This window comes from Anolis sagrei, chromosome 6 (genome assembly GCF_037176765.1).
Source record: "Anolis sagrei isolate rAnoSag1 chromosome 6, rAnoSag1.mat, whole genome shotgun sequence".
Taxonomy (NCBI): Eukaryota; Metazoa; Chordata; class Lepidosauria; order Squamata; family Dactyloidae; genus Anolis; species Anolis sagrei.
This window is the reverse complement of record NC_090026.1, coordinates 66,555,652-66,573,670: the sequence shown is the minus strand read 5'-3', so window position 1 is coordinate 66,573,670 and position 18,019 is coordinate 66,555,652. Positions and strand designations below refer to the sequence as shown.

Here is an 18,019-nt window from a genome sequence, read left to right as displayed (position 1 = left end):
ACAAATTTGTTTCATCAGCCACAAAAAGATGGCAGTCTTCCAGTTAAACGCAGAGAACCTCCTGATCAGAACAGAATGCTAGTTTATTCAAAGGGCATTCAAGAAGGTTTTCCATAGAACCTTATAAGGGGCATTTCTAAACTCCCATCTAATTCAAATTACAAATACAAATATTCTGGTAGTCAGAAATAAATTTCTACCTGCCATTCAATGTAGCAGAAGACATAATGTGTAAAAGTTTTGCCCAAAGATATAGTTCCTTGATTCTAGATATCTGACAATAGACATGTACTATTGAGAAAATGTAAATGACTGAAACACTCTCGTGTAATCTTTACCTTGGTGCTCAAGGAACAGTCCCCCTGGTTTTTGTGAAGGTGGTTCAAAAATACATTAAAATGCTTTATGTTTTTAACATGACATGTCTACTTGCAATAGACTGAATAATAATGTCACCTTAGGTTTCCAGTATTTTATGTTTTTTGTTGTTGTTTCATCAGTGTATTTGAAATATTTGAATAACTTCCATATTATTCAGTAGCTCCTACTTTAATCAAGGGCTAATCTATGTTAGCTTGAAGGATGGGCAGTAGCACATTAAATTCCTTAAATTTCAGCTGCTACAGTTTAATTTGTGATTAAAGCAGATGCTCAATTACTCTTTTGATACACATTATACTACAAAACTATTATTTGGAGAGTTGGTAATTATTAAATAAAGACATTGCTTGGCATTACAAGAATGTAATTAGAGGGTGGATGTATGCCATTGTTAGATGCCAGAAGTCTTTTACTGAGTAAAGGAGAGAATTAGCATTATAGAATACTACTTTAGCAAGAAAATACATATAGACACTAATTAGAAATTGAATAATAGAAATTGTGGATATTAGCATTTTGCTTTTTTAAAAATATAGTGCAACAGAACTGTGAAAAATCTGTGTCTTGGGAGAGCCAATACCAAGGAGTAGGTGGTGAGATGGTCTGACACGATGTGGTAACATATACTTATATACTAGGCATGTGCAACCATGGTTCTAAATGGTTCTAAAGTACTTACAAAACTAAAGTGAAAACTAGGTGGAGCTGGCACTTTACTTCTACAGAGTTGCTAAAGTTCTGGTGGTGAAAATGTCAGAACTCTTACAAAACTTTCAAAATTTCATTATTACTTCATTATTGCTAATTTTTATGATAGAACCTATTAGGAACTGCCATTTATAATGAAATTTTGAAAGCTGTGTTAGAGTTCTGAAAGTTTCACCACCAGAACTTTAGCAACACTGTAGAAGCAAAGCACCAGTGATGTAAATGTGAATGCATAGAGAGTAACAACTGTGGAATTGAAGGACTGCTAAAATCTAAAATAAATCTTTTATGGAACTGTCTTTTTGGGAGCCAAATCAATGAATGGAGATTTATCTGTCTTATTGGAACATTTAACAGAAGACTTAGAGAGAAGAGTACATGATTTTTGTTACCCCATCGATTCCAGTTTATGGAGTTCGGTGAAATACAAAATTCCAATTGGCAAGGATTGAATTTAAGATGCTTTGTTTCAGAATGGCAACATTTTGTTATCCTTGTGTTAGTTCTTTTGTTTACAATTGGGTATCACATGAATAATTGGTCTTGCCTAGTTACAGGCTGTGTCTTATCTATTTCTTCTTGATCCTGTTTTGGCATTATTCCAATTTTGGGACACCACCAATTATGGACACCACAGTTTAAAAGAGATATTGACAAGCTAGAAAGTGTCCAGAGGAGGGCAACTAAAATGATCAAAGGTCTAGAGCAGTGGTTCTCAACCTGGGGTCCCCAGATGTTTTTGGCCTACAATTCCCAGAAATCCCAGCCAGTTTACCAGCTTTTGGGATTTCTGGGAGTTGAAGGCCAAAAACATCTGGGGACCCCAGGTTGAGAACCACTGGTCTAGAGAGTGTAGACCATGCCCTAGGAGGAGCGTCTTAAACAACTGGATATGTTAAGCCTGCAGAAGAGAAGTTGAGAAGAGACATGTATAAATATGTGAAAGGGTGTCATAATGAAGAGGGAACAGGCTTGTTTTCTGCTGCCTTGGAAACTAGGACTTGGAGCAATGAGTTCGAATTACAGGAAAGGAAATTCCACCTGAACATTAGGAACAACTTGCTGACCATACGAGCTGTTCAACAGTGGAACTCACTGCCTTAGAGTGTGGTGGAAGCTGCTTCTTTGGAAGCTTTTAAACAGAGGCTGTATGGTCATCTATCAGGGGTACTTTGATTGTGCTTTTCCTGCATGGCAAGGAATTGGACTAGATGGCCCATGTGATCGCTTCCAACTCAATTATTCCATGATACTATGACACCAAGATTCAAAGAATACCTGAATAAGGAATTTAATTGCAGTTCAAGCACAATCTCTTCACTTACTAGGTGAATCATGCGCTTCATAGCATTTCTCAGTTGAACTGTGTATTTAGCCCATGAAAGAGCTCTCCCATTATTATTTTCATCCTGGAAATGAAAGAGAAATGCATTAAGAGTCTCTGATCTAGGAAAGGGATCACAGACCTCTTTTCTGCTTATTTCAATTTGCAATTTACCCCTGACTGAATATGAAAACAAATCAAAGGTTGAAGTGCTCTCAACTGGAGTATGTGGCAAGATAAGCAGACCTAAATGCAGTAGTTCTCTAATCCAGGTGAATTTAGAGCCCTTCCAGACAGTCCCTATATCCCAGGATCTGATCCCAGGTTTTCTGCTTCAAACTGGATTATATGAGTCCACACTGCCAGAAAATCTGTGATCAACAGAAAACCTGGGATTAGTACCTAGGATATATGACCTGTCTGAAAGGGCCTTTAATCTTTTGTTGCTGATTTGATCTATACATTGAAATAAATATGACAAGTCTTGAAAAAATGCTTTTTAAAATGACAACTGTTCATGATGTCTGAACAATCATGGGAGTTGTAGTCCAAAACTTTGTAGTCTCAGAACAACTCAAGCAGATGTGTAAATTCCTCACAACGTTTGCATAACTGCTGTGGCATATGTGTTATATGATCATTATCAAATAATTGTTCTTAATTAACTCCATGGCTTTGTCTGAAATAAAAAAATAATCCATTGCAGCACCTTGTAAAGGCCCAACACAGCCCTTTATCCCAGAATATCAAGGCAGAAAATCCCACAATATCTGCTTTGAACTGGGTTATCTGAGTCCACGCTGCCATATATTCCAGTTCAAAGCAGATAACGTGGGATTTTCTGCCTTGATCTTCTGGAATATAGGACTGTGTGAAAGGGCTCTAAAAAGCTGGAAAGTAAAACCACGTTGATTACCAAGGACACGTTGACTATTCTCATCCATCAGTGGTTTTCAGATTATGTGTCAAGGAACACCAGTTTTTCAAAAGTTTCTGAAGGATTCCTCAATTACACATGCTCCCTACCTTCACTCTGAATGAGTAGTTATTTTCGCCCCACTTCCTACAATTTACTAGCATGGACCTAGTGATTGTTTTTTGCAGATCTTGAAACAGTGTGCAAACCATGCCCCTGTTTAGGTTCTAACCTAATTGTATTTAACTGGACTTTTTTTTTTTTTGAAGTCTTATATCTGAGAAACATTTTGCAGATGACTGAAGGCTTTTCCATTAGTGAGCAACCTCATTTTGTATAATGGCTGAGAAATTTTTTTCTAGGAACTACAATTCCGAGTAGCAAGTTGCTATCTGCCTGTAGGCAACAAGAAAACCAGGTCACCATTACAAGACTTCATGGCCCAGTTTCTTCTTAACTGAAAAGCCAGTTAACTGACAGGCTGTTAGTTCTCTGGAGCATGTTTCACCCACCAGAAGTATGCTAAAATATGGTAAACAAGAGCAGGGTAGGCAGGCAGATATATGTGCATTTATTTATTGTTATTGTACATGGCGCCATGAAATGTAATGTCATCTTTAATTTAAAGGATATGTTACAGATCGGCTTTTTCATCAGATACAATTTTGACAGGTATTGGAAAGAGATTTGGGAGTAAAAGAACAAGTTGCTGGAGAAAAGTCCTTCATTCTAACTAATATGGAAAATATGTTTGCCAAAGATGAAAGCAGGATGAGTGTTCACATCCTAAATATTGATCCCTACTACATTCAGCTCACCCTTTGAAAAAAAGTGTATTTGTTTCTGTCTTCTTCTCTTCCTGACCCTCATATTAGTCAGGGAGAGGTAGCTGAAGATGGAATTTCTATATATATAATGCATTTACACATTTAACATATTACTCATTGAAATGGAATTGGAAGACAGTAGAAATATGCTGAATAAAGAGCTGCTATAGACGCAATACAGTCTCATTCCACTCAATATGCCTACATTTTCAGCATCACCATGAATTCCAAGTACCGTATATTCTGGCATATAAGACGACTGGGCATATAAGACGACCCCCAACTTCCAGTTAAAATATAGAGTTTGGGATATACTCACTGTATAAGACTATCCCTCTTCCAACGCACACCAAATAAAAATGTTAAAAGCATCAGATTTGATTTCAATATGGTATTTTTTCTATTACTATACCTCCTTCTCAGCCTCTCAGATCTCGCACATGCGCCGCTTCACTGCAGTCTTCAGGAGCGAGATCTGAGTGGCAGAGGAGGAGATACGGTAATAGGATACAAGGGCGGGCCAGACAGGTAAAAGAGTTGTGTTTTTCTGGGCCCAGAGCCACTCTATCTCTTTTTTCCATACCCCGGGCGCCCAAGACACCTGCAGCTTGCTCCACCCTTCACTTACACCTTCCCGGTGACGTGCCCCTTCACCTCACCATCAGAACCGCATTAAGTCCACGAATCCTGATGAATGGATTTTCTTCTACATTACTTGTACAGCATCACCCTTAACGCTTTCATACAGTGACTGCATACAACAGGGACGTGGCCACTGCCATTTTTGAGCTCCCCTCACAATATGCAGCAACCACAGATTCTCCAATCCGGATTGGAAGTTTCAACACCTGCTCTATAAGACGGCTCCCAATGTATAAGACTACCCCAGTGTATAAGACAACTCCCACACATAAGGCTACTCCAGCGTATAAGACGACTTCCATACATAAGGCTGCTCCAGCGTATAAGACGACCCCTGACTTTTGAGATTTTCTTGGGTTAGAAAGAAGTCTCATACACCAGAATATACAATAGTTTATGCAGTCTGTTTTTAAAAATCTAACTCAAAGTTGCTCGTTTTCAGAAAATATAACACTGTGTTCAGTTCTTTTTTAACTTGTAAAATTCCTTACATTAGGTAGCGTAGTGTCTATGCACACATATGTGGGAGCAAGCCCTGTTGCACTTTCTTTGATTTCTGAGTAAATATGCATTGGATTTGTGGTCAGTGTGTTATTTTAGTTGGCAGGTTGTAGTCACTTTGTGTAGTTTTGCCTCACATGTTGTTTTATATGTTAAAAGTAGGTTTCTTAGTTGTTGTAGATCAGTGTATATTAAGAAAAGTGTTTGATTTTATGGTGATGATATTGTCCTTTTGTTTAGTGTAATTTGTTTCTTTGCGTATGTCTTTGATTGTTTGTATGATGGTAAGATAGTTTTTAAAAAAAAATAAATAGTAAGAAAAAGAAAAACTTTGAGCAGCAAGGACAGCAATACACCAACAGAATCTCTATTGTGTCCCAATCACCTATCTTCATCTTCATCTTCATATACATATACATATACATATATACTAGCTGTCCCCTGCCACGTGTTGCTGTGGCCCAGTCTATTGACCTGGAAAATAAAGTAATGAGAAAGTGTTGGTTTCTAATATATGTAATTTCTTTATGCTTATGGGTAAACAGTATTTCTTGCTGTTTCTTTGTCAGTGTTGATGTTGAAATTGTCTGGTTTGCCTACTCTGGAATACACAAGATATCATTGTCCTTCTTCAGGGGTCCCTTTCAAATCTCTCTGTGTGTGAATCATATATCTCTCTATATATCTATGGCTGGATGGCTCTTTGTCAGGAGGGCTTTGATTACATTTTTTTGCCCTGGTGAAGGGAGTTGGACTGGATGGCTTTAAGTATTTTCTGTTGGTCATGGGGGTTCTGTGTGGGAAGTTTGCCCCGATTCTGTCGTTGGTTGGGTTCAGAACACTCTTTGATTGTAGGTGAACTATAAATCCCAGCAACTACAACTCCCAAATGACAAAATCATATTTTTTTGAGTTGTAGTCACTCCTTGTGTTGCTGCCAAATTTGGTGTGATTTCGTTCATATATATATATATATATATATATATATATATATATATACACACACACACACACACACACACACACACACACACCACACACACATTCATCCCAGCAGAGACAGGGCATCAGGTCAGAGGAATGGAATCCTGCTAGTTCCACCTCTCTGTTCCCTAGCCATCACTTGCTGCAGTTCAGAGAAGCAACTCAGAGAAAATAATGACTTGCACATGCTTCATACAGCCAGGTCTAATGTATTATTATTTCATAATCAAATATGAGAGATTACTGAAGTGCTGATAACAGGGCTGTTACTTCGGCTCCTTCCACACAGCCCTATATCCCAAAATATCAAGGCAGAAAATTGTACAATATCTGCTTTGAACTGGGTTATCTGAATCCACATTCAGATAATGTGGGATTTTCTGCCTTGATATTATGGGATATAGGGCTGTGAGGAAGGGCCCTTCATTAGCAGTAAAGTTATCACACAAGCTTTGAATGGATCTGTGTAGATGACCCATATTTCTTCTATCTATATTAGGAAAATATTAGTAGAATGTGTTTATAGAAGTTTAGCAAAGTGATTCCCCCTATTTTTTTTAACCTTTTTTACCAGGTATTAAAGCCAACACCCATTCAATCAGTTGCTGAATGGTAGATCAATACTTGTTTAAACCACACTAGTTCAATTAGTCTATTCTCATTAAGACTAGCAACTAAACTTAGGTCTAATTCTGCAATGCTGAGGATACACACCCGGAGCAGAACCCCATCTTTTATCAGAGGTGGCCCTAGGTAATTTTCAATGGTAAGCAAACAGTATTTTGGCGCTCCCCCCCCCCCCCAACCAATCACTGATATATATATTTTCTGTTCGTCGTGGGAGTTCTGTGTGCCATATTTGGTTCGATTTCATCATTGGTGGAGTTCAGAATGCTCTTTGATTGTAGGTGAACTATACACCCCAGTAACTACAACTCACATATGTCAAGGTCTATTTTCCCCAAGAGTGCATCAAGAGCGCCCCTGGGCAAAACCAACTATACTGCGAATGCTTACTTTGCATAATGGGTTAGCCGCCCCTGTCTTTTATCATTAGTGATGGGGCTCCTCTGCACTGTTGCCATTTTGGATCACAGCCTGAATCTTCATCTTGTATCTCAAAGACAATCTGTGATTTGGAAAAACAAAGAAAAAGCAATGAAAACAAAGCATTTAATGTATTGTTGAAGGATTTCATGGATGGAATCACTGAGTTGTTGTAGGTTGTTCGGGCTATGTGACCATGTTCTAGAAGCATTCTCTCCTGACATTTTGCCTGCATCTATGGCAAGCATCCTCACAACCTCTGAGGATGCTTGCCATGGATGCAGGCAAAATGTCAGGAGATAATGCTTCTAGAACATGGCCATATAGCCTGAAAAACCTACAACAATTCAAAGCATTTAATATTCTTCAGAACTGGAAGATGAATTAGTTTATGCCCAACTGATACTTCAACAAGACCCTAGAATTTGGTGGCAAACATAATGAATTGTTGCTTTGAGTCACACTTTATGAGCAGTCAGCAGAGAGAAAAATGGATTCCTGCAGCTCCTAATTACCTTGAATTTGGATGTTTACTTCTCCATATTCTGAATACAAGGTCAATTTCCATCAGTCACAACAAGATGAAATTGGAGATCAAGAGTCAGCTTTTTCTTTTATTAGCAAACACTAGCTATGAATAGACCACTCAGGCTGGATTTAGCAGTTTCTACAAGCATTTTGGACAGGTTCCCAGTTTCTTTTCATTTTTCCCTCATAGTTTCTCCATCTGTACACACCTTTGACATCTCTTCTGACTTGATCAAATGTGACATGAGTTTTGTACTACTATACAGTTGATATCAGGTCAGATCGACCAGCATTACACAAAAGACTTTGAAGTTCAGGAGGGTTTTTCAAGAACTACAAATAGTGAATGCTCCAGCTTGGAAAAGTTACTTTTTTTGACCATGGTTCTCAGAATCTACCAGCCAGTCTGGATATTGGCTATGGTAGCTGGAGAATTCTAAGAGCTGACCAATAAAATACCTTTTCATCGCTGTGTTATTTTCTAAAAATTAAAATACGTTGATGACTTTTCAGACCTTCTTAATTCCTTGACAAAAGTATTGCTCAATGTGATGTTGTTTGTAATGCTGTTTATTAGAAACAGTCATTTTTTTTAGTTTTGGATTTTATGAATTTGAAAATGCATATGTGTATCAGGTTTATTCCCGACTAGGATGACGTTTCACTACTTCAGTCCTTTCACAGGTGCCTTTTTATGTGCCATAATGTAGGGGTGGGGGAAATATTTTCTTTTTAAATTTTTTTACTGCCTTATACTGAAACAGTTTCCCTTTAAAATTGGCTGGGGCTTTCTTGTGAGCTTTTACCTTGAGGCTTTATATCACAGGCTTGAGACACTCTTGTAATAAACGAAGTAACAAAGTTTATTTATAGCTTCTGGCTCCAACACTTATGGTTATATTTGTGTCTTCTGTTACAGTCTTGAGTCTTACGTTCAATATCATTCACTTGGTTAACTTTTCCTATCAAACTTCAACTGTTTCACATCAACAAATATGTTACTTTTTCATACACTTTTGACAGAACTATATTCTGCCTTAAACAACACTAGCACTTCTTTGTTTTCCTTAAACAACACTAGCACTTCTTTGTTTTCCTTAAAAGCTCCATTTCTCTAACTGCTTTTCTCTCACAGAAGTTCCTAACTGTACCTCACAAACAGGAATTCCTAACTCATCTTTTCTGACTCTCTAACTGCCTATTTTTAAACTTAACTCCACCCCTTTGGAATGTTCAGCTCTCTTCCCCCCAACTGCCATTCTGGCTCAGTGGCCTTTTCAAATCCTGGCCTACACTCATCTGCATACAACCAATCGGCTGCACGAATGCAAATTAATCTTGCCTCTACTGTTGCTACCCGATTTGAGCCAATTCCGCCACATTGCAACATAGAGCTACACATCAACAAATTTGCTACACCGACCCACTGTTGGTGGCCACAATGTGAGTCTCTGAATGTGGGTGGACTACAACTCCCATCATCCTTTGTCAATTCCTCCCCCAAACCTTGCCAGTTTTTAAAGTTGGTCATGATAGGTATGTGTGCCAAGTTTTGTCCAGATCCATCATTTGTGGCTATAATGCAGCTCTCTGGATGTGATAGCCATCCTGGAAAATACATACATAGATACACAGATATAAACTATGTGGGAAACTTTCAAACTGCTTTTGATTTGCCTTACATTTTTACCTGCAAATAAAAGGAGACTACTATATTTCTTCAATTCGAAGACATACTTTGTTCCTATATAAACATCTCTAAAAATGGAGTGTGTCGTAGAATCACAGGTTTATTTTATGTATTTTTGTTGTCGGTGGTTGTGGCGGTACTGAAATTAGGGTGAGTCTTAGAATCGATAGCACCTTACAGTTTAAACATACGGTATATTAGAAATACTACCTTCCATCAATAATACAACTTAATCATGCTAAAAAAACCCCATGCTACAACAATTTTCCCTTTGTCTTTTTTGTATGTTCATACTTTTAAATTCTGCAAAATTTAGACTACTTCAATAAAATAATTTTTGAAATAGTAATGCAAACATCCTATTAAAACTTCTCCCTCTTAAAATGCTTTATTCAAGAAGCTGACAACCAAATTAAAAAGATGTCACAACTGGCACAAGCAAAGAAGCAGAATACTTACTTCATAAAGCCAGTTTTTAAAAGAAAAATGTCATAATCAAGCATGCAAACGCATACCACACTCCCAAAGCTCTTGATATGAATTATTCATTGCACTGTAACTTGGTATGCACTCGAGGGTACTATATGATTCTTAATTAGTTTTTATTCTATTTTAAAACATCACTGCCTCTACCTTTATAGCTTCTGCAGCAGGGATAAATGGACCAGATATCCGAACTGAATTGGCAAATAATAGGCAAAGAAATAATGTCGTATATGGAGCATAGAATATTAACTGATAGCAGCCAAAAGCATTATGAGACCCTTCGAATTTTAGAGATGTAGTAGCTGCTTTGACTGGAATTAAAGGACTGAATTCTGAGTTACATAGAATTGGGGTACAGTTGTTCAACAAATACAGAGCATCCTACTGATGTCTGGTGTAGTATTTGAGTTTCACAAGAGTTCAAAACCACCACCACCACCCCCTTAAACTGTTAACAGCGTTCTCTTCAGCCAAGCATGAGCTTATAAGAGGAAAGAGGTGTGTGTGTGTTTGTGCATGTGTGCACATGCCTAGTTTTTAGGTCATCACTGAATAGAAAAGTAGTTCCATCAAAGGCTTTCATAATCATGCAATTGTAATGAGTATTGGACATTAACCAGTACCTTGGAGAATCCTTGCTTACAAGAGGCCCACATGTAGTCATTCTTGAGGCTTTGTTTACCTGACTGCAGAGGAAACAAGAACTCTTTCTGATTGATCAGCTTCCAGCAGAGGGCCAATCATTCCCTTCTTCTTGAGAAAAAGTCCCTCCTTAATCTTTTCTATACTTTTTCATAGAACCGTTGGCTTTCTGTATTGTATTAAAATTGAATCTCGTTTGACTGTATCCCAGAGCTCATCTACACTGACCATACAAAGTAGTTTTAAACTAGCTTCAACCTGCAACAGCAATACTACCATGCCACTACAGTGCGCTGCAGTGCATTTTAAGATGTTTAAGGAAATGTCTGGCAGGCCAGGAATCTTGACAGTATACCTTATCCAGTTCCCAGCTCATATCCTCTGATAATTCATCAACTGTAGTAGTGTAGATGTCCTAATTCTGCTTCTCTGGTAAACTGTGAAATCTTCTCCTCTCATTCTTGAGGTCTGTAATTTCCATTACATCCAAATCTTGGTCTGACACTGTCAGGAGTCAGATGTTCATTCTTTTGTTCCAACTTCACAGTCTTTTCTTGAAGTGCCTCCATTTTTTAAATTCATCTGATTCATTTCCATTCATTTTCTTATCTACAGAAGAGAAACTTGAAGGTTTCAGTGAGCAACATGAGAAAGGAAGTGAAACATAATCAGAACTTAGTATGCACTTTGAGTTCAGTAGATTGAAGTGAAAGTTTTTAGAGATAATCAGCTCCCCAACCACAGCTGCTAAAGAAGCAGAAGTAGATCAGTTCTATGAGGATCTGCAGCACCTACTGGATAATACACCAAAAAGAGATGTTATCTTCATTATAGGAGAAAGAATGCCAATGTGGGTAGTCAAATGACAACTGGGATCACGGGCAAGCATGGCCTGGGACAACAAAATGAAGTGGGATGCAGTCTGATATAATTTTGCCAGGAAAACTCACTGTGTATAACAAAAACTCTTTCAACAACCTAAAAAATGCTCAACACCAAAATCAAATTGACTACATCTTTTGCAGCCAAAGGTGCCAGACATCCATCCAGTCAGTGTTAACAAGACCTGGGCTGACTGTAGTTCAGATCATGAACTTCTTATTGCACAATTTAGAATCAGACTAAGGAGATCAGGGAAAACACACAGACCAATTACATATGATCTCACTAACATTCCTAACGAATATGCAGTGGAAGTGAAGAACAGATTTAAGGGACTAGATTTAATAAATAGAGTACCTGAAGAACTATGGACAGAGTCCGTGACATTTTCAGGAGGCGGCAACAAAGTACGCCCCAAAGAAAAAGAAAACCAAGAAGTAAGATGGTTGTCTGCTGAGACACTGGAAGTAGCCCAAGAAAGAAGGAAAGCAAAAGGAAACAGTGTTAGGGGGAGATATGCCCAATTAAATGCACAATTCCAGAAGTTAGCCAGAAGAGATAAGGAACTATTTTTAAACAAGCAATGCATGGAAGTGGAAGAAGACAACAGAATAGGAAGGACAAGAGACCTCTTCCAGAAAATTAGAAACATTGGAGGTAAATTTCAGGCAAAAATGAGCATGATAAAAACAAAGATGGCAAGTACCTAACAGAAGCTGAAGAGATTAAGAGAAGGTGGCAAGATTATACAGAAGATCTGCATAGGAAGGATAATAATATCGAGAATAGTTTTGACGGTGTGGTGAGTGAATTAGAACCAGACATCCTGAGGAGTGAGGTTGAATGGGCCTTAAGAAGCATTGCTAACAACAAGACAGCAGGAGACATTAGGATTCCACCTGAACTGTTTAAAATCTTGAAAGATGATGCTGTCAAGGTGATGCATGCCATATGCTAGCAAATATGGAAAACACAAGAATGGCCATCAGACTGAAAAAAATCAACTTATATCCCCAAACCAAAAAAGGGAAATGCTAAAGAATGCTCAAACTTTTGGACAGTGACACTTATTTCACATGCCAGTAAGGTAATGCTCAATATCCTGCAAAGAAGACTCCGGCAATACATGAAGAGAGAGTTGCCAGATGTATAAGCTGGTTTTAGAAAAGACCAAATTGCAAATATCCGCTGGATAATGAAGAAAGGCCGGGAGATCCAACCAGTCCATACTAAATCTATTTCTGTTTTATTTATTATTCTAAAGCTGTTGACTGTGTGGATCATAATAAATTGTGGCAAGTTCTTGGTGGTATGGGGATACCAAATCACCTTGTCTCCTGAGGAATCTGTATAATGACCAAGTAGCAACAGTAACAACTGACCATGGAACAACAGACTGGTTCAAGATTGGGAAAGGCATGCTATCACCCAACCTATTCAACTTGTATGCAGAATACATAATGTGATGTGCAGGGCTTGATGAATGCAAGGCTGGGGTTAAAATTGCTGGAAGAAAATTAACAACCTTAGATATGCAGATACCACTTAGGTGGCCAAAAGTGAGGAGGAGCTGAGGAACCTTCTCATCAAGGTAAAAGAAGAAAGTGCAAAAGCTGAGGTGCAGTTAAACATAAAAAAACAAGATTCTGGCAACTGGACTGACTGATAACTGGCAATAGAGCGATAAAACATGGAGGCAGTGACAGAGTTTGTATTTCTAGGTGCAAAGATTATAGCAGATGCAGACTGGAAATCAGAAGACGTTTACTTCTTGGAAGGAGAGCAATGACCAATATCGGTACAATAGTGAAGAGTAGAGATATCACACTTGCAAAGAGGTTTGCAAGAAGCATTCTTGAAGGGGAAAAGCTGAAGCAGCAACATTGTGTGGTCAAAACTAGAAACTGTATTTAAAGGCACCTATATTGCAATTTCTCAATTGAATAGTATTAATGATGGCAAGTAGAATGAGATTCAGGTTTAACACAAAGGGGACAAATATGCAACTCCCAGGAAGAGGCTAAATGGAACAAGTAACCAAGGGAAATGATGTGAATCAAACATTTTTTGAAAAATGCTAACAAATAAAAGTGGGTATGGATGTGATAAAGGTTGAAATTATTCAAATAGCACCATAGTTGAAGAAAGAATGTATGCAGGACCTGAAAGTGAAATTTTGTTTTTATTTATTTATTTATTTATTTATTTACTGTATTTGTATACCGCCCTTCTCAGCCCACAGGCGACTCAAGGCGGTTTACATTTTTTATGAAAAATTGCAACCATAATGACCCTCTTGATTTACATACTGACCCAACTCATGAAAAAACAAATTGTCACACATGATAGGAAGTTGCCTCCTACAAGCTTAGACCATTGGCACATCTAGTTCATCACACTGACTGACAGTAACTCTTTAGGTTAAAAGAGGCTTTCCTAGCTACATTGGATTTAGCAGGAACTGAACTTAGGATCTTTTCAATGCAAAGCAGCTGGTGTCCCATTAAGCTGCACACTTTCTGAGACTGTTCAAACATGTTGGAAAAAATACACTAATCAGCCTAATTAGCACTTGTACAAGGAATAGGCAGGAGATGCCATCTTCAGGGGGCCATGCAGGAGATAGGTGGTATATAGATAAAGACCTGCTTGAGGGTATCTGGGCAAATGACCCAGGTGTAGGAGGAATGGAACCATCACAGAGCATATTCTAACTCCCTATTTTGTGTGTGTTCTTTCTTTTGCAGCTGTTCAGTTTTGTTTCCTTGCCCACTGATGTCCTGGAAATAGAAGTGAAGGACAAATTTGCAAAGAGCCGGCCCATCATTAAGCGTTTCTTGGGGAAGCTTTCCATGCCAGTGCAACGGCTGCTGGAGAGACATGCCATAGGGTAAATCTTTGTGGCAAGGCTTTCTGTTCTTTAAATGTCATACTCATGAGGGAAAAAAAAGAGTGACAGTGGTGAATGAAATAACACAGTGTTCTAACAATAATGGAATACGTTGGAAAGAAATTGACTTCTTTAATAGTGTTGAATACTTCATTAAACATAGAATCAGTGAGTTGGAAAGTACCTTGGAGGCCAACTGGCCCACCACTGCTTTATACAGAATGCAATACTGGATGCAAATACAGCATTCATGATGAATGAACATCAGGTATCTGAGGCAAATTGTTCTGCTATCAAACAGTGCTTACTCTTAGGAAGTGTCTCTTACTATTTAACCAGACAGGAAGTCTTTTTAGTTGTCTGTCTGACTCCATTTGTATTTAATGTAACACATGTTGCGCAGCAGCGGATTTTAGCCAAGTTCCATCCAAAAGACACACAGGCAAGAGGAAAAAGAAACAGAAAAACTTTTCTCTTATCAGCAGAGCCATAAACTTGCAGTGCTGCATACAAAATCAAACATTCAAATGAGAGAGCAAAACATAAATCCTGAGTCAATAGCTATTCCACCATAGGAAAGAGCATCACTGTTAGAGCATAACAGCATTACAGCATATTGCTTCTCCTCCTCAGAGTAGTATATTGCTTCTCCACCTCTCCAAACTGTATTCTAAAATCCATACAGTTATACCCCACCGGGTGTGGCCCAAACATGCTGGCTGACCTACATTACCAGCTGCACACAATAATTAACATTATAAGGTTTTTCTTTAACACATGCTTGATCCTGCTATGACTTACTGTAATAACACTTCGCTCCATGGTTTTAATACATAGCAGAAAAAAAGTTAGATAGGAGCAAATACATATGATCTAGTTTACATATGTACTATTTGATATGATAAGCATACAATTTCATAAGATTCTTTATGACTACACAGTGCATATGGAAAGACTCATGATTGTTGTTTTACAAAGCAGTAACATAATATCCATCCTTCTTACTCTACACTTCCAGTGCTCATGCAGGTTAAACACTTCTTCATCTCTTCCTTCCTCCAATTTAGACAGTAGGGATTTAAAACATGCTGGCTGACCTACATTACCAGCTGCACATAATAATTAACGTCATAAGGTTTTTCTTTAACACACAATTGATCCTGCTACGACTTACTGTAACAACACTTAGCTCCATGGTTTTAATACATAGCAGCAATATAATATCCATCCTTCTTACTCTACACTTCCACTGCTCATGCAGGTTAAACACTTCTTCATCTCTTCCTCCAATTTAGACAATAGGGATTTAAAACATCGCCAGGGGACAAGGGGAGATGCATGTAGATGATGAATTATGTGATGCTTGATAGACCACTAAAGTAATACAATAGCAATGCTTGCATTTAAATAGGAGGTAACTCCATGGAGAGAGGCTTACCATCTCACTGTCTCCACATACATATAAGGAAGCTGAGAGGCTCTTTTCAGGGCTGCAACACATCTTTCCACTGCTGTTCAGCCTCTGTGTCAGACTGATGACACAAGCTTGTGGTCATATTAACATGATACTCAAGAAAGGCAGGTTGCTAAACCCTGCCTGGTAAAATTAGTAAAGGAGAATAGAACGCAATGTTGGATCGCTGTGAAAGGGCTCCATACAGTGGTAGCAAGCAGGGTTGCGAGTGATCTATAATGAGTATTACAGAGAAAACAAATCTCAGGGAAAAAGTATTCTCTGAATATTCAACAGCTACTCAATGCAGTGAATTCTCCTAATAATCAATATTATCTATTTGTAGCAGATTAATTGGCTGAATACGAAATCAAATTAATATTAATCTTTCTACTTATTTTTTCTAGGGACAGGGTTGTCAGCTATACTTTGGGACGTAGGCTGCCAACAGACCATGTCAGTGGCCAGCTGCAATTTCGGTTTGAGATAACTTCTTCAATCCATCCAGGTATTCTCCAACAGTCCCATTTTCTGTATCCAAAAGTACTTGGTTTTGGTTCAAACAGTTATCTAAGCCAGATGTAGGAATCATGCAGATGTTGTTTAATTGCAGCTCCTAACACTCCTAACATAGTTATGTGGCTAGGGCTGCTTACAGTTGCAGTCCTTGTCAACAATACCTGCCAGATGGTTGCATCTCCTGGCCAAACTCATGGTTCAGCTGCACTATAGATAGTTTAGATTGTGGAGAGTGTGCCATAATGGAGCTGTGGGCTCTTCCTTACTTCATCCTTTTGCCTACAAGATGAGGATGGAGAAATTGTTTGCTTTTTAAAATAAATTAACAATACTTTGTTAATTAACTCAGAAGGTTGTGGTTTCCTATTTGGCTTGATATTTATTTATTTATATCAGGTATTTATACCCCGCCCTTCTCAATCCCCTGGGGGGTACTCGGGGTAGCTTCCTATTGGCACATATTTGATGCCTACAAGTAAAAACAATAAAATACATATCCAAAATCAATAATTATGAATAGTTAAAACATTAATTTAATATAATACACTCTACTAAAAAGAGAGAAAGCTGATTCGTTTAAACCAATGTTAGTTTAAACAACCTGTAGTTAACCTACTTTCTACATAATATGATTTAATTCTCTCTCCTCTGATTTGAGAAAGAGAAGACCTTATCTGTAGAGGCACTTCAGCTGTAGAATAGCTTCCCATAGAGCAGTGGTCCCAACCTGTGGGTCCCCAGGTGTTTTGACCTACAGTTTCCAGAAATCCAAGCCAGTTTACAGCTATTAGGATTTCTGGGAGTTGAAGGCCAAAACACAGTGGTTCTCAACCCACAGGTTGAGAACCACTGCCATAGAGGCTCAGGTGGCACTAATATTGGTATCATTTCAGCATCACATGTGTTTTAAGGCATTGAATAATTGCCTATATGTAAGCCGCCTAGAGTTCCTTTCAGGGTAGAGAAAGGTGGGGTATAAATAGAATAAGTAAGTAAGTAAATCAAGTCAAAACCTGGCTTTTTCCTAAAGTCCTTAGAACTAAATCAATTTATAAAGCCGCCCTGAGTCCCCCTTCGGGGGTAGAGAAGGGCGGGGTACAAATATTTGAAATAAATATTTGAAATAAATTTGTTATAGTTGCAAGATTTAACATTATGTTAACCTGTTTAAAATTGTTTGGTTTTTAATTGAAAAGTGATTTAATATAATTTTAATCTTTTAAAATAGTTATGATTTATTGATTTAAATTTCTTTTATTGCAAGCTTCCCTGAGATCTTTGGATATAGCATGGAATTAAAATATTTTAATAATGAAGGAATAAAATAAATATTTTCAGTCACTTAAACCGAGTTCTCACTTGGACAGTATGTGGCCCATGTGAGCTTTATGTGTGGTCCACAGAGCCACACATAGTACTTCTTTACTGTTTTTGGCCCTTACCTTTTCTGTGTTTTCCCAACTGTGTTGTTAAAAAGTAACTATGACAGTTACCTATTAGGAAACAGATTGTTAGGGCATGGGGAATTTTGACTTCAAAAGTCCCTGCAGGCAAAATTGTTATTTAATTGCTATTTGTAATAAGGCAATAATGATATCA

General features: G+C 38.0%; 1 protein-coding gene across 6 annotated transcripts in view; it reads left to right on the top strand.

Moving 5' to 3' along the window:
* HECW1 (HECT, C2 and WW domain containing E3 ubiquitin protein ligase 1) overlaps positions 1 to 18,019 on the top strand; it is a 246,207-nt gene that overhangs the window by 167,396 nt on the left and 60,792 nt on the right. For all 6 annotated transcript variants that reach the window (XM_060781570.2, XM_060781573.2, XM_060781572.2 and 3 more), the window contains 2 exons: positions 14,306 to 14,448; positions 16,309 to 16,409. In XM_060781570.2, coding sequence (XP_060637553.2) covers positions 14,306 to 14,448; positions 16,309 to 16,409 — 244 coding nt within the window. The remainder of the gene's footprint in view (positions 1 to 14,305; positions 14,449 to 16,308; positions 16,410 to 18,019) is intronic.